The sequence below is a fragment of the Myotis daubentonii genome, chromosome 1, assembly GCF_963259705.1.
Source record: "Myotis daubentonii chromosome 1, mMyoDau2.1, whole genome shotgun sequence".
NCBI lineage: Eukaryota > Metazoa > Chordata > Mammalia > Chiroptera > Vespertilionidae > Myotis > Myotis daubentonii.
The window spans coordinates 183,430,572-183,446,396 of record NC_081840.1 but is presented as its reverse complement, the minus strand read 5'-3'; the positions used below and the strand labels follow the sequence as shown (position 1 = coordinate 183,446,396).

At 40.5% G+C, this 15,825-nt stretch overlaps 1 protein-coding gene across 8 annotated transcripts in view; it reads right to left on the bottom strand.

The window, feature by feature from the left end:
• The window catches only part of CNOT6L (CCR4-NOT transcription complex subunit 6 like), a 123,922-nt gene that overhangs the window by 69,633 nt on the left and 38,464 nt on the right, over positions 1–15,825 (bottom strand). For 4 of the 8 annotated variants that reach the window (XM_059667698.1, XM_059667713.1, XM_059667688.1 and 1 more), the window contains exons 2-4: positions 9,873–9,994; positions 4,258–4,444; positions 2,283–2,368 (exon numbers count right to left, since the gene is read on the bottom strand). In XM_059667698.1, the coding sequence (XP_059523681.1) occupies positions 2,283–2,368; positions 4,258–4,444; positions 9,873–9,984 (385 nt within the window). In that variant the 5' untranslated portion in view covers positions 9,985–9,994. Of the gene's footprint in view, positions 1–2,282; positions 2,369–4,257; positions 4,445–9,872; positions 9,995–15,825 lie in introns of those variants that run through there. The other 4 variants (XM_059667732.1, XM_059667722.1, XM_059667742.1 and 1 more) reach the window with 3 other exon arrangements.

Below are 15,825 nucleotides of genomic sequence, written 5' to 3'. Positions count from 1 at the left end.
GAACAAACTAAAGTTTAATGAAAAGCAATTTATGTATAGCCATGAACAAAGCTGAGTTAAAGTTGGCGAAGCAGAGCTGGTGCCTCATCCAAAAGACTAGTGGTCTAAGAAGAGATTTTAACAACTATGAATCAGTAGACAAAAGGGCACTAGGATTAAAGTCCAGACAAAGAGAATAGTCTTCCTCTTATTATAGCTTCAGTGACACGATGGTAAACCAAGGACCAAAAATATAAAACAAAAAATTCTAGAAATAAACAACTCATAAGTTTTAAATTAGATGCTGTTCTCTAAGTAGCGTAATGATATCTTGTGCCATCCCATCCAGATCGTGAATCATCCCTTTGTCCAGTGTAACCACAGTGGATACATTACATTACCTGCCTGTTACTAGCATCTCAGTTATCAGATCAACTGTAGAGGTATCACAGTGCTTTGTTCAAGTATCACTTATTTTACTTAAAAATGGCCCCAATGCTCTGCAATTCAGATGTGCCCAAGAGAAGCCATAAAGTTCTTCCTTTAAGTTAAAAAGTGAGTATAGCACAATTAAATATCTAAAAGTTATGCAGTAACGTAACTTTTACTTTTTTTTATAGTTGTTCTATTTTATTATTAGTTGTTGTTCATCTCTTACTGTGCCAATTCATAAATTCATCACAGTTATGTATGTGTAGGAAAAAACAGTGTATATATAGGGTTTGATATTATCATTAGTTTCAGGCATCCCCATTGGGGGGATCTTAGAACAAGAACATATCTCCTGCGGATAAAGGCTACTGTAATTTAGAAGACTAACATTTAACCAGTAAAATAGAATGAAGGACTAAGAAGATAATAGATATTCAGAATGATACATTCAGTTGATACTTAATATAAATTTTCTGGGAACATGTCCATACATGAGATAGCATGGACTAGTGTTATGAAACAGTATATATAATACGTGCTTTTTCAAGAATTGTTAAATGCAGTTCAAAGGATAAGTCCACTGGGCTCAATAGTAAATTATTCATTTCTCATTGATGTATTCTCTATCAATATTCTGTTCTGATGTTGAAACAATGGTTATTCTTAGAGACAAAAATAATTGACTATAATCAGTATAAAAGTATGAATTTCATACTTCTAGAATCTAAGATTATAAAAAAATGACAACCATTCCATAATTATTTTTAATAAGGAACAGACCTGCCTATACTCCAACTCTAGCTGGATGGCTGTTTTAACCACATTTATAAAAATGAGTTATAGCATATATAGAATTAGGTAAAATATCCCAACAGTTAAATTTCACATGCCTTGGGTTAATTCTCAAAGAAAATATTTTTCCACTTCATACATAATTTTAAAAATCCAAAATATCCTAGAGAGAAACTAAAAACTAAGACTTAACCATTCGTACAATTATACAATTTATAAAGGGTTAACTGTATAAAGAAGCCTTTTCTGTCATTTTAACCAATAATGTCAGCATTCTTTTCACTCTTATTCAAGTTTCTTTTTTTAATACTCCATTATATGACATAAGCAAATGCAAACAAAACATGTTCAGGAACTCTCAAATAATCTCTGAAGGAGGAAAACAAAATACATGAAAGTGTATACTTTATATGGCTTTAATTAATGTTTATTCCTCAAGAGCACAGAATAAAATGCACCAATACAGTACATCTGAATTTAAATTAACCCCTCTTCTTTTGCTAGAACATAAGAGAAAACTATACAAATTTCAGTATTTATGTAAATTGAGTACAACTTTCAAACTAACTGAGATAAAATTATCAGTGGAGCATGTATTTTGGATTAATATATTTTATTTAGAATAATTATACTCACTAGATATAGTGCATTTTTACTGTTACAATGTTTTCCCTCTTACAATATAATATGTTGATGCTATTTTATGTACTCTATCAATACCTGACATGGGATATTCCAGCTATTAAGTCATTGAAGAAGAAAAAAACAACAGAAAAAAAACTACTGTTAATTTGAATTGTCTCTTCTAAGAAATTTTCGAGTTTTACAGAAAGTTAAAGGTCAAATTAAAAAAACAAAACATTCCCCCACAAAAGTTTGTTAAAAAGATGGCTGCATGTTGAAATCCTGAAACACAATACCAAAGAACCACTTTTTCCTTTCAAGAAAAAGTATAGTCCCATTTTCAAAATTATACTAAAACCTAAACAAGTAATTTAAATTTAAATAGTCTTTAAAGGGCTCAGTATACCTCAATACTGAGTGTTAATACTACATTTAAAAAAATATGTATCACTCACCTTTCAAACCTAGAGTTTGTAGCTGGAAGAGCCGACCAAGTTCATAAGGCAAAACCCGTAACATATTGTTATTTAAAAGCAATTCCCTGTTTAAAAAAACAAAAACGTTTTACTTGAATTTATCAAGCTTTATTAATATCTACAATTACTTTTCTTAACTTTCCCTCTAACATACCATGAGTGCTGTATATATTCAAGGCACATTTTTATATGTTTATCTAAAATTGTTGTGTAATATTAAAGTACTACAAAATGTGTAACTGCCACAACTATTAACAGTGTTTCTATAATTTACTCATTATTAAAGGTGTAGGAATTGCATATCATTTTCAGGCTAAATCTACCCTCTTTTCTCTTTCATCCAAATGCCAGTGACAGATATTCTTAGTGTTCAAAGACAACAGATATCCTTGAACCTAGTCTAATTCATAGAAAAAATAAAATTTTTACAAAGTTCAGGATTTAACTGTAATCAATAGCCAATCAACTGTATCAACTTTTATAACCGATTACAACTATAATCACATCAAGATACTCTGATGAATAGTCACTGACATAGAACATAAACATTAAAAATAAAACATAGGAGCCTGGGCCAGGTAGCTCGGTTGGTTGGGACATTGTTCCAATACACCAAGGTTGAGGGTTCAATCCCTGGTCAGGGCACACATACAAGAATCAACCAATGAATGCATAAATAAGTGAAACAACAAATCGATGTTTCTTTCTCTCTCCCTTTCTCTCTTTCTCTAAAAATCAATAAATAATATTTAAAAATAAAAAAATAAAGCATTAGTATGGTATAAATAATATGACAGCATAAATAAGGTCTGAGTTTATGATTATAAAATTTTGTGCAAACTATAGAAAAAAATAAATAGCCCTGTTATTCAATGATTAAAAAGTCTTTTTTTAAAAAACAGAAATGCAACAAAAACATATAGTAAGAGGATGGTGAGAAACAAGATTTTAAAACAGTATGTTTCATTTTAACCATGACAAAAATCTTTTAAATTACTACTCAGCATATAAACAATATAGAAAAGCAATCCTTGTTTGTATTGAGAACATTTATTCAAGGTCTTAATATTTCTACAAATTTTTCTCCTATGGAGAAATTCTTAAAGAACCCCTGAAGGACTAGAAATAAATCTACTTATCAGGTGTTAAGCAGCGGTTCTCAACCTGTGGGTCGCGACCCCTTTGGTGGTCGAAAACCCTTTCACAGGGGTCGCCTAAAACCATCCTGCGTATCAGATATTTACTTTACAATTCATAACAGTAGCAACATTACAGTTATGAAGTAGCAACGAAAATAATTTTATGGTTGGGTCACAACATGAGGAACTGTATTTAAAGGGCCAGAAGGTTGAGAACCACTGTTTAAGGTTTCCTTGAGGAGTTGTAATATGTAAGTACTAGAGGTCCAGTGCACGAAATTTGTACATGGGTAGGGTCCCTAGCGACTGCCGGCTACCAGCCGGGGCCTTTCTTCATTCCGTGCTGCCCCTGGTGGTCAGCACACGTCATAGTGAGCGATCGAACTCCTGGTTGGTCGAACACTCGAGGGGACACTTTGCATATTAGGCTTTTATATATATATAAAAGATTATATGAAACAGAGATATGTTCCTAAAAGTTTTACTAATAAGTACATTATATTTTCTCAATTATTTCTGATTAGTCTTATGAGCATACACTTGAGCCAAAAGTCAGACGTATATTGTATTTCCACCCTACCTCAAGTCTGTCAAAAGAACTTGGCAATACAAGCACATTTCTAGTCAGAAACCTCCAAATTAAAAGGAAGAAAAAGAAATGTTCAAGGGAGGCCAACTCAAACACTGTGTTCATTTTATATCATTTGATCTTAGAAACACACATGGAAATCCTACTACAAGTAACATTGCATAATTTTCTTACTTGGTAAATTTAGAATTTCATATAGTGAGTCATATCTACAATATTTCCTCACCTGAGAGACACCATGTTTCCTAGTTCTGCTGGTAAACTTCTGAGTTTATTGGATGACAGATCCAAGTAAACCAGATTATGAAGCTTGGCAATATCAGGTGGAATGCGACTAAGGAAATTGTCATTTAGGTGCAGCGCTGTCAAGTGTGTCAATGACCAAAGTGATGTACTTAAGCTCCGCACTCTACCTAAAAGGCAAAATATTAAGCATTAAATTCTAGGCCCAAGACAAAGACTGAACTACAAGAACTAAAAAGTGGTAGAAAAGCCTGCAAAAATATACAGATATTGTTATCTTTGACATTTTAATTTTGCATTTAATGCCAGTTGACTGCTTCCAAACACACCTGGCCCTTCTTGAATGTCAGACCACTTTCACTTGACAACCATTCTTTCTCACGGATCTTCTGTGTATTAAATGAGATGAGGAATAATGGGAAGACCCTTGGAATCACGGTGATCACAAGGTCTCAAGGAAAAACCCTGGGTTGAATTGAGCTTTTGTGGTAGAACAATCATGATTTTTTTTTTTTAGCATAGTCCTAAAACAAAGTATTTCTCATATACTCCATAAAAATTACAGTGCATGGTTTATCCATATCTAGGGCCCAAATTAGTCTACAAACTTAAATAGACAAGAGTAATTACTGTGATATTGAGCAGACCAACTTTAGATTAGCCACCAGGAAAACCATTCAACCCCCAAAAGACACAATTGTACATTAACTCCGGTTTAATATTTTCCATTAAGTAAACATACTCAAGGAAATAGTCACACACATTGAGTTTTACAAATCAGTCAGCATCTTATAGTTATGGTGGAACATGCACTAGAAAGTCAGAAGACATGGTTCAGATTTCCGATTTTTGCTATTTAATTTTTTTAAAATATATTTTATTGATTTTTTACAGAGAGGAAGGGAGAGGGATAGAGAGTTAGAAACATCGATGAGAGAGAAACATCGATCAGCTGCCTCCTGCACATCTCCTACTGAGGATGTGCCTGCAACCCAGGTACATGCCCTTGACCGGAATCGAACCTGGGACCTTTCAGTCCGCAGGCCGACGCTCTATCCACTGAGCCAAACCGGTTCAGCTGATTTTTGCTATTTATTAGATACATAAGCCTGGGCAAATCACCTCGCCTCAGCTTCTATAAAATGTAACATGACCTTAATAATTTATATGAAGATTATTTTATAAACTTTACAAAAGTAAAATGGTATTTTAATTATATAACACTTTTCAAACAATTGATTTTTAAAAAGCAGTGGAAGGTAGAGAGGGCACAAAATCTCAAAAGGGAAATGCTACTTTTTATGTAGCTAATGAGCAGTAAATTCAAACTTAGAACTTCTGTCCAGGGTTCTTTCATGCTATCTATAATCAGGCTTAAGATGCCAACGAGGATTTTGCATTTTAAAAGGGAAACAAAGTTCCCAAGAGAAATGTATTTCAGTTCTACCCAGGATTTAATGGAGTGGTTCTCAACCAGAGGCAATTTTGCTCCCCAAGTGACTTTGGCAATCTGGAGACATTTTTGGTTGTCAAAACTAGGAAAGTGCTGCCCCAGCTGGTTTGGATCAGTGGATAGAGCATCAGCCTGTGAACTGAAGGGTCCCGGGTTCGATTCTAGTCAAGGGCACATGCCCAGGCTGTGGGCTCAATCCCCAGTAGGGGGCGTGCAAAAGGCAGCCAATCAATGATTCTCTCTCATCATTGATGTTTCTATAGTTCTCTTCTTTCCCTTCTCTGAAATCAATAAAAATATATTTTAAAAAAAACTAGAATAGTGCTACTGGCAACTAGTGGGTAGGAGCCAGAAAAGCTGCTAAACATCCTGTAGTGCACAACAACAGCCCCCAACCCCAAAGAACTGTCGGACCTATGTGTCAGCAATGCCACTTTGAGAAACTCTAGGTTAACCTAATGGGATTTGCTCATATTCGTGCTTCTAATCATCTATCACCTATTCACCCAGTCCACTTTTAGTTAACTGCAAAGGTGATTCTTGCTATTGATGCTATACAGACAGTCCTTGGGTTACGTCGGACTCAACGTATGTCGTTTCGTGGTTACATCGCCATCTCCCATTTATTTATATATAAAAAAAAGAGTTCTGTCATTTCGTGACATATGTATATACATGCTTTATGTTTTTTATTATTTACTAGAGGCCCGGTGCATGAAATTCATGCATGGGATAGGGGGTCTGTCCCTCAGCCCAGCCTGCACCCTCTCCAATCTAGGACCCCTCGAGGAATGACTGACTGCTCGTTTAGGCCCAATCCCACCTCTCACAATCCAGGACTGCTGGCTCCCAACCACTCGCCTGCCTGATTGCCTCTAACCACTCCCCTGCCAGTCCTGATCGACACCTAACTGCTCCCCTGCTGGCCCGACTGCCCCAAATGCCCTCCCCTGCCAGCCATCTTGTGTCCACATGGGGGCATCCATCTTGTGTGTTGGAGTGATGGTCAATTTGCATATTACTCTTTTATTAGATAGTATTTACCACAGGTAAAGGTCAGGAATTGTTATCTTTCTTTTAAACTTTTTTTACTGTTTCACTTCATTAATGCTGTGTATGTGCTCCATGTGAGTGACATAGGTGCTTATGTAGGTGGGTTCCAACTTACACTGAAAATCGCGTTACGTCGCACACTAGGGACAGATCTCCGACGTAACCCAAGGACCTACTATAATGTTGGTTTAACTCTTCCAAATGAAAGCCTATATAATCTGTATTTTACATCAATTCATAAAAAACAGTACTCATATTCTATTTTTAATGCAATTTTAACAGTAATAATTTTAGATATACAGAATATGTTCCAAGATAATACAGAGTTCTTGTATACCCCTCATCCAATTTCCCCTAATATTAGTATCTTATATTACCACTAGAGGCCCAGTGCACAAAATTTGTGCATGGGGTAGGGAGGGGGGGGTCCCCTCAGCCCAGCCTGCACCCTCTCCAATCTAGGACCCCTCGGGGGATGTCCGACTGCCGGTTTAGGCCCGATCCCAGAGATTGGGCCTAAACCGGCAGTCGGACATCCCTCTCACAATCCGGGACTGCTGGCTCCTAATCGCTCACCTGCCTGCCTGGTCGCCCCTAACTGCCCCCCCCCAACAAGACTGATCACCCCAATGCCCTACCCTGCCGGCCTGGTCTCCCACAACTGTCCCCTCCCTGCCAGCCTGGTCACCCCAAAATTCCCCCCCACGCTGGCCTAGTCACCCGAAACTGCCCCCCCACCAGCCTAATCACCCCTCAGTGCCCCCCCCCGCCAGCCTAATCACCCCTCACTGCCTCCCTCCCGTGCCAGCCTGATCACCCCCAACTGCACCTACCTCCACCAGCATGGTTACCCCCAACTGCCTCCCTGCCCGGCTGGTCGCCCCCAGGTGACCCCCTGCTAGCCTGCTCACCCCACGCAGCCTGGTGTTCAGTCGTTTGGTCATCCCTCACTAAACCCCCTGCCAGCCTGGTCGTAGGCAGCCATCTTGTAAGAGCGGGAGGGTTAATTTGCATATTACCTCTTTATTGTATAGGGTGGTACATTTGTCAAAACTAGGAATTAACACTTATACATTACTATTAATAAATTAATTTGGATTTAACCCATTTTTACATTTCTGTGTTCCAAGATTTAATTCAAGATACCATTTTGCATTTAGGCATTCTGTCTCCTTAGTCTCTTCTTATCCATGACAGTTACTCAGTCTTTCCTTGTTTTTCTGACCTTGACAATTCTGACGACCAATTAGGTATTTTGAAGAACATCCTTTAGTTGAGTTTATCTTATGTTCTCATTGTTAGATTGGGGTTAAGCATTTTTGGAACTCTTATTCAATTTTAACAAATCCTAAATACGTAAGGTCATATAACACAGTTATCACATGTGTTAGAATAAACAGACAGCTTCTAGATTTCCTACTCTGCCAACACTGAGATAGGAGATTGGCAAAGATTTCAATTTGCAAAAATAATTAGTCTGTACAGGAAAAAAGTAAAAGTTAAAAACAATAAAAATAATTACAATAGCCAAAACAAAATCTACACTAATAAAAGAGAAAGATTCAAATTAACCATCACTCTGCTACACCCACAAGCCACGCCCACCAGCCAATCATGAGCCAGTATGCAAATTAACCCAATGAAGATGGCGGCGACTGCAGAGCTGGAGCGAGCAGGAGGCTTGGGTTGCCCCTGGCGATGGAGGAAGCCAAGCTTCCCGCCTGCCCTGGTCTGCCCTGGGCTCCGCTCAAGGCTACAAATTTCAATTATAGAAGATAAATAAATCCCAGATACCTGCTTCCAGCCCACGCTGGAAAAAAAGAAAAAAAGGAGAGGCTGGGAATTTAGGTCGCCAGGGGGCATCACCAGCCTGAAAACGGCCCTCAGCTTCTCACCAAGGCTGGTCAGGCACCGCAGCGGGACCCCCCCCTACCCACAGTGAAGGGGCTGTGGCCAGCCTGCAAACAGCCATCAGTCCATCACCCAGGCTGGCCAGGCAACCCAGTGGGGACCCCGACCCTGAGGGGGTGTGGCCAGCCTGAAAATGGCCCTCAGCCCCTCACCCAGAATGTCCAGGAACCCCAGTAGGAACCCCCACCCTGAAGGGGGTGTGGGTCCCCACTGGGGGGCTTGACCAGCCTGCAAACAGCCATCAGCCCCTCACCCAGGCTGGCCAGGCATCCCAGTGGGGACCCCCAACCTGAAGGGGGTGTGGACAGCTTTTAAACAACCCTCAGCCCCTCACCTAGGCTGGCCAGGCACCCGAATGGGACTCCCACCCTGATCCGGGACACCCTTCACAGCAAACTAGCTGGCCCCCACTCGTGCACCAGGCTTCTATTCTATATATTAAAAAGGTAATATACAAATTGACCCTAACAGCAAAACAACTGGGAATGACTGGTCACTATGACACACACTGACCACCAGGGGGCAGACACTCAATGCAGGAGCTGCCCCCTGGTGGTCAGTGCGCTCCCACAGGGGGAGCTCTGCTCAGCCACAAGCCAAGATGATGGCTGCCAGCACAGCAGTGGTGGCAGGAGCCTCTCCCACCTCCTCAGCAGCGCTAAGGATGTCCGACTGCAGCTTAGGCCTGCTCCCTGCTAGCAAGTGGACATCCCCCGAGGGCTCCTGGGCTGCCAGAGGGATGTCTGACTGCCAGCTTAGGCCCGATCCCCCCGGGGAGCGGGCCTAAGCCAGCATGTGGACATCCCCCAAAGGGTCCCAGACTGTGAGAGGGCACAGGCCAGGCTGAGGGCCCCTCCCACCCCCACCGCCGAATGCACAAGTTTTTGTGCACCGGGCCTCCAGTCTATTATATTTAAAAACCTTATTTTACTTAGAAACTGAACTCCCAATGTCTTTAATTCTAGATGCCAACTTTGGCTCAAGATACTAATCTTAAAAGAAAAGTTATAAACAAATATATTAGATAAAACAGATAAATTAAACATTAGTATCTCAGTGTATATTTTCTTGATTAGTTCATCTAATGAAAAATATACAACAAAGAAATAAATACAACAATACTCAACGCTTGTTCATTATTGCTATTATACCCTGAATTAAATGCTTCAGATTCTACTCACCCGAGATTTCTAATTCTGCCCAGTGAGATTTTTTCCCATTGGCTACCTCCTCTGCTGACATGATGGTATAAATTTTGCGAGGATCTGGAGGATCATATTTTTCCTTTGGCATCCCTATTAGTCTGTAAAAAAAAAAAAAATTATCATTAGAGTCTTATAAGAAAAAAGGGAAAAATGGGTAAGTTTTCTTTTTGTCTCCCCTTGCCAGGCTACTAAGTGACTTTATACCACACATTCTCACTACAAGAAAAATACCTCTGCAGTATGCTAGGCTCTTGCAGAAACTAGCAAAAGGTGTGTCCGGGAAAATTCAAATAAGAAATGACACTGAAATTCACATTGAACATTCTAGTTGCTTCCCAAACATTCATTCCATCCATTCCCCTTCATTTAGCTTCCTTGCTTTCCATGACAGACTATCCCTACACCAATTTTCTGAATGGACTCTTGACTAGTCCAAGAGAACCAGGGTAATCCCATCCTCTTTGCCGCAGTGATATTCAGATATCCCATATCTAAGACAATCAACACATGACATTCCCCTAGTCACATAGATTAGTTGAAACATATCTAACAGAGTTTAAAACTCTTATATGTTAAAGGAAGAATTCTATGTTATATAATAAGAATGTTTTATCTTTATTTCTGAAAGTATTATAGATGTCCGCTCTCTCCTGCTGATCTAATCTAATAAAAGAGAAATATGCAAATTGACCGCACCTCTGCTACACCCCAAGCCATGCCCACCAGCCAATCAGAGTGACTATATGCAAATTAACCCAACCAATATGGCGGCCGGCAGCCACAGAGCTGGAGCAAGCAGGAGGCTTGGTTGCCCCGGTGATGGAGGAAGCCAAGCTTCCTGCCTGCCCTGGCTGGCTGTGGCCTCGGCTCAAGGCAACAAAGTTTCAATTATAGAAGATAAATAAACCCCAGATACCTGCTTCCAGCCAGCCTCCACTGGGAGCTTGGGTGGCTGGGGGCCATGGCCAGCCTGCAAACAGCCATCAGCCCCTCACCCAGGATGGTCACAGCCTCGAGGGGTGAGGGTCCCTGCTGGGGGGCTTAGCCAGCCTGAAAACAGCCATCAGCCCCTCACACAGACTGGCCAGGCACCCCAGCAGGACCCCCCACACTGAATGGGCTGTGGCAAGCCTGAAAACGGCCATCAGTCCCTCACCCAGGCTGGCCAGGCACCCCAGGGGGGACCCCCACCCTGAATGGGCTGTGGCCAGCCTGCAAACAGCCATTAGCACCTCACCCAGGCTGGCCAGGCACCCCAGGGGGGACCCCCACCCTGAAGGGGCTGTGGCCAGCCTGCAAACAGCCATCAGCCTCTCACCCAGGATGGCCAAGCACCCCAGCAGCGACCTCCACCCTGAAGGGGCTGTAGCCAGCCTGCAAACAGCCATCAGCCCCTCACCCAGGCTGGCCACACCCCCATGCGGTGAGGGTCCCCGCTGGGGGCTTGATCAGCCTGGAAACGGCCCTCAGCCCCTCACCCGGGCTGCCCAGGCACCCCAGGGGGGACCCCCACCCTGAAGGGGCTGTGGCAAGCCTGCAAATGGCCATCAGCCCCTCACCCAGGATGGCCAGGCACCCCAGCTGGACCCCCACCCTGATCTGGGACACCCTTCAAGGCAAACCAGCCGGCCCCCACCCATGCACCAGACCTCTATCCTATATAGTAAAAGGGTAATATGCAAATTGACCCTAAGAGCAGAACGACTGGGAATGACTGGTCACTATGACACACACTGACCACCAGGGGGCAGACACTCAATGCAGGAGCTGCCCCCTGGTGGTCAGTGCGCTCCCACAGGGGGGGCTCTGCTCAGCCACAAGCCAGGCTGATGGCTGCCAGTACAGCGGTGATGTTCAGAGCCTCTCCTGCCTCCTCAGCAGTGCTAAGGATGTCCGACTGCAGCTTAGGCCTGCTTCTCACTGGCAAGTGGACATCCCCCAAGGGCTCCCGGGCTGCCAGAGGGATGTCTGACTGCCAGCTTAGGCCCAATCCCCCAGGGAGCAGGCCTAAGCCAGCAGGTGGTCATCCCTTGAGGGATCCCAGACTGTGAGAGGGCACAGGCCAGGCTGAGGGATTCCCCCCGAGTGCACAAATTTTTGTGCACTGGGCCTCTAGTCTAGTTATAAAGGAGAATATATCCCAAATTGCTATTGGCAGCCATCCAACAACTATAAGGGAAGTCAGCCATAGAAGTTAGAGCAGTGGTTCCCAGCCTTTTTTTTTTTTTTTTTTTTTTTTTTGCCATGCCTCACCTCAGCATCTCTAAAATCCTGATGTTCCCCCCCCCGTGACATATAATTCTTATTATTCAAAAAGAACTCCTATTCACTTACGAGGAAGCCTAAAAAGCCATTACCTTGGCCTAAACAAGCTTCCAAAGAACATGGCATCCATGAAAGAGAAAAATAAAAGAAAGAAAGGACAGTTGAAGTACTGAGGTAGAAGTCACGAAGAAATTGTTAAAAAAAAAAATAATATAAAGTGATGTGAAAAAATAAGTTTCAAAACATAGAGAACTGAAATGTATACATGTGTCACTATATATATTTATATACTGTATATGAGGCCCCTAGAACTATAACAAATGCAAAAAAATTCATTGTTAATAACTCATTCTCAAATTGGCCTCCTTAAAAATCAAACTGCCCCCCTGAGGGGCATGTGCCCCAGATTAGGAACCACTGAATTAAGAGTCTAGAAAGTAGAAAAAGAAAACCAAATTCCTCACCAATCCGTACCTGTAGCACTTCCAAACACTGGGCTTTTGGGTACACAAGCCAATACATTTCATTTATTGTTTGAATTAGTTTGAGTTGTGTTTCCTGTTACTTGTAATCAAAAACTTATTAATCGGGATGTTCATATATCTTGGTTTGCGTGGGCCAGTCTTGGTTTATATCTGTTGTTCTTAGATAATTAATATCAGCCCTTTTCAACTCTCAAAAGTAACCAAATTGAGTGATGAGTTACATGACAACCCTAATTGAAACTAATATCATACAGTCTTCATGTAAATAATAAAATAATCACAGAACAATCAAAAGTAATGACCAATGAGGCATAAAATTCCACTAGTATGCATATATGAAACAGATGACAAATGGTCCTAAAAGTAATCATTTCAGAGGTCCAACAAAAGAATTACTGCTGCCAAAACCGGTTTGGCTCAGTGGATAGAGCGTCGGCCTGCGGACTGAAAGGTCCCAGGTTCGATTCCGGTCAAGGGCATGTACCTGGGTTGCAGGCACATCCTCAGTAGGAGATGTGCAGGAGGCAGCTGATCGATGTTTCTCTCTCATCGATGTTTCTAACTATCTCTCTCCCTTCCTCTCTGTAAAAAATCAATAAAATATCAAAAAAAAAAAAAAAAAAGAAAAAGAAAAGAAAAAGAATTACTGCTTGGTAATTGGTAGGGGGAAAAATCCAGTTCAGATATAACAAGAATAGTAAGTAACAAAGTCCTGAACCTAATTAAACTGCCACATGTTATTAGTAAATTGCCTCATAGTATTTATAGTTGACTCTGCTCATATTTTTATTTTTTTTGGGGGGGGGGTTGTTTTATTGAGGTAACATTAGTTTACAGCATTATATAAGTTTCACATGTATGACATTATATCTGCATATACTACATCATGCTCACCACCAAAAGTCTAGTTTTCATCCATCACTAAACAATTGACCCCCCTTTTTTATTTCCCCCTCCCTTCACCCTCTTCTTCTCTAGTAATCACCACCTTGTTGTCTGTCTCTATGTTTTTTTTTGTTTGTTTGGGTTTTTTTAAAAACATATTTTATTGATTTTTTTACAGAGAGGAAGGGAGAGGGATAGAGAGTTAGAAACATTGATGAAAGAGAAACATCGATCAGCTGCCTCCTGCACACCCCCTACTGGGAAGATACATACTCTTGACTGGAATCGAACCTGGGACCCTTCAAGTCTGCAGGCTGATGCTCTATCCACCGAGCCAAACCGGTTAGGGCTGTTTTTGTTTGTTTTGTTGTGCTATCTTCTATATTCCACATAATGATTTCAGTAATCATATAGCATTTGTCTTTCTCCAAACTTACTCCACCTAGTATAATATACTCAGCGTCCATCTATGTTGTTGAAAATGATATCTCATTTTTTTATGGCTGGATAGTATTCCACTGAATATGTATATATTTCAGATCCTCTGCCCACTTTTAATTGAATTGGGTTTTTTGCTATTGAGTTCTATGAGTTCTTTATATATTTTTTATATTAACCCCTTATAAGACATATGATTTGCAAATATCTTTTCCCATTCAGTAGATTGCCTTTTCAATTTGTTGATGGGTTCTTTGTTGTACAGAAACTTTTTAAGTTTGATGTAGTCCTATTTGTTTTTCTTTGATTTTTACGTGTGTGTGTGTGTGTGTGTGTGTGTGTGTGTGTCTGGGTTGGGGGAGGTTTGCATTTGTTTCCCTTGCATTTCGAGTTAGAGACACAAAAACATCGCTAAGACAAATGTCCAGAAGATAAGCTTGCCACCTATTTTTCTTCTGTGTGTGTGTTTTTTGTTTTGTTATTTTGTTTTTATTTTTTAATTTCTTTATTGATTAAGTTATTACATTTGTGTCCTTATCCCCACATTACCCCTCCACCCCCCACTCATGCCCTCACCCCCTTGTTGTCTGTGTCCATTGGTTAGTCTTTGCTCATATTTTTTAACATACACACACAAACATATACACACCAAAACCAAGTGCCTAAATTTTTTAAGTAGAATTCAGAATTTATATCTCAATAGAAGAGTTATTTTCAGGGGGTCTGAAATTTGTTACACATAGAGAAAAAAAATTACAGGTATTCTATCATGTTTCAAGAAATCAAAGCTAGTTTATAAGAGTACAATCAAAGTTTCGCATACCATAATTTGTCCTTTTATTTCTAAAGGTAAAATAGTTGATTTTCCCCCTTACCGTAAGACAAAGAGAAAGTTTTCCAGATTTGTTCATCTGTTAACAGTAATTCGCTTCCAAGTTTCCATGTTAAACTTTTCTGTTCTAATTTTATCATACAACTTGGGTGATACTAAACTATATTTTATTTCCCATAACTCCCATACCTTCAAATAGCACAAAGAAGATCATTTTCCACATGGGAAAACCTTAATTTCTAACACATTCTGCCTACGTAAAATACCTCTGAAAAGAAAATTTTTAGGTAACAAGGTTTTCAGAATTTCTACTGTGCACTGTAAAGCACATGTATTTCTGTCAGTATTTCTGCATAGTAATATAAGAATCTACAAAAACACAAGATCAAAGCTAAATCAAATAGATCCAAATCCAAAGACATGCTACAAATCCATTACCTACAATGAGGATGGGTAAAAAACACACTACAAAATTTGCAAAAACGTATGTTTCATTAATTTTAGATCCTTTTTATAAAGCATAAAGCAGCATAGGATTAGAGGTCAACTTAATTTGGCTGCTTTTTTTTAATCCTCACCTGAGGATATTTTTTCCATTGATTTTTAGAGAGAATGGGAGAGAGAGGGATAGACAGAGAGAAATATCAGTGTGAGAGAAACACATCAATTGGATGCCACCTGCACACGCCCCTACCAGGGTCCGGGCCTGCAACAGAAGAGCCTGCAACCGAGGTATGTGCCCTTGACCAGAATTGAACCCGGAACCCTTCAGTTCTCAGGCTGATGCTCTATTCACTGAGCCAAAACAGCTAGAGCTAATTTAGCTATTTTAATCATGGGCTCTCACTAGATGGCATGTTTCCTTCTTTAAAAAAATTTATCTTTATTGTTGAAAGTATTATAGATGCCCCCCTTTTTCCCCTCTAATGCCCCTCTCCACCCTGCTCCCACCCAGTCCCCAGGCCTTCCCCAAACTACTGTCCATCTATGAATTATGTATATACATTCTTTGGTTAATCTTTTC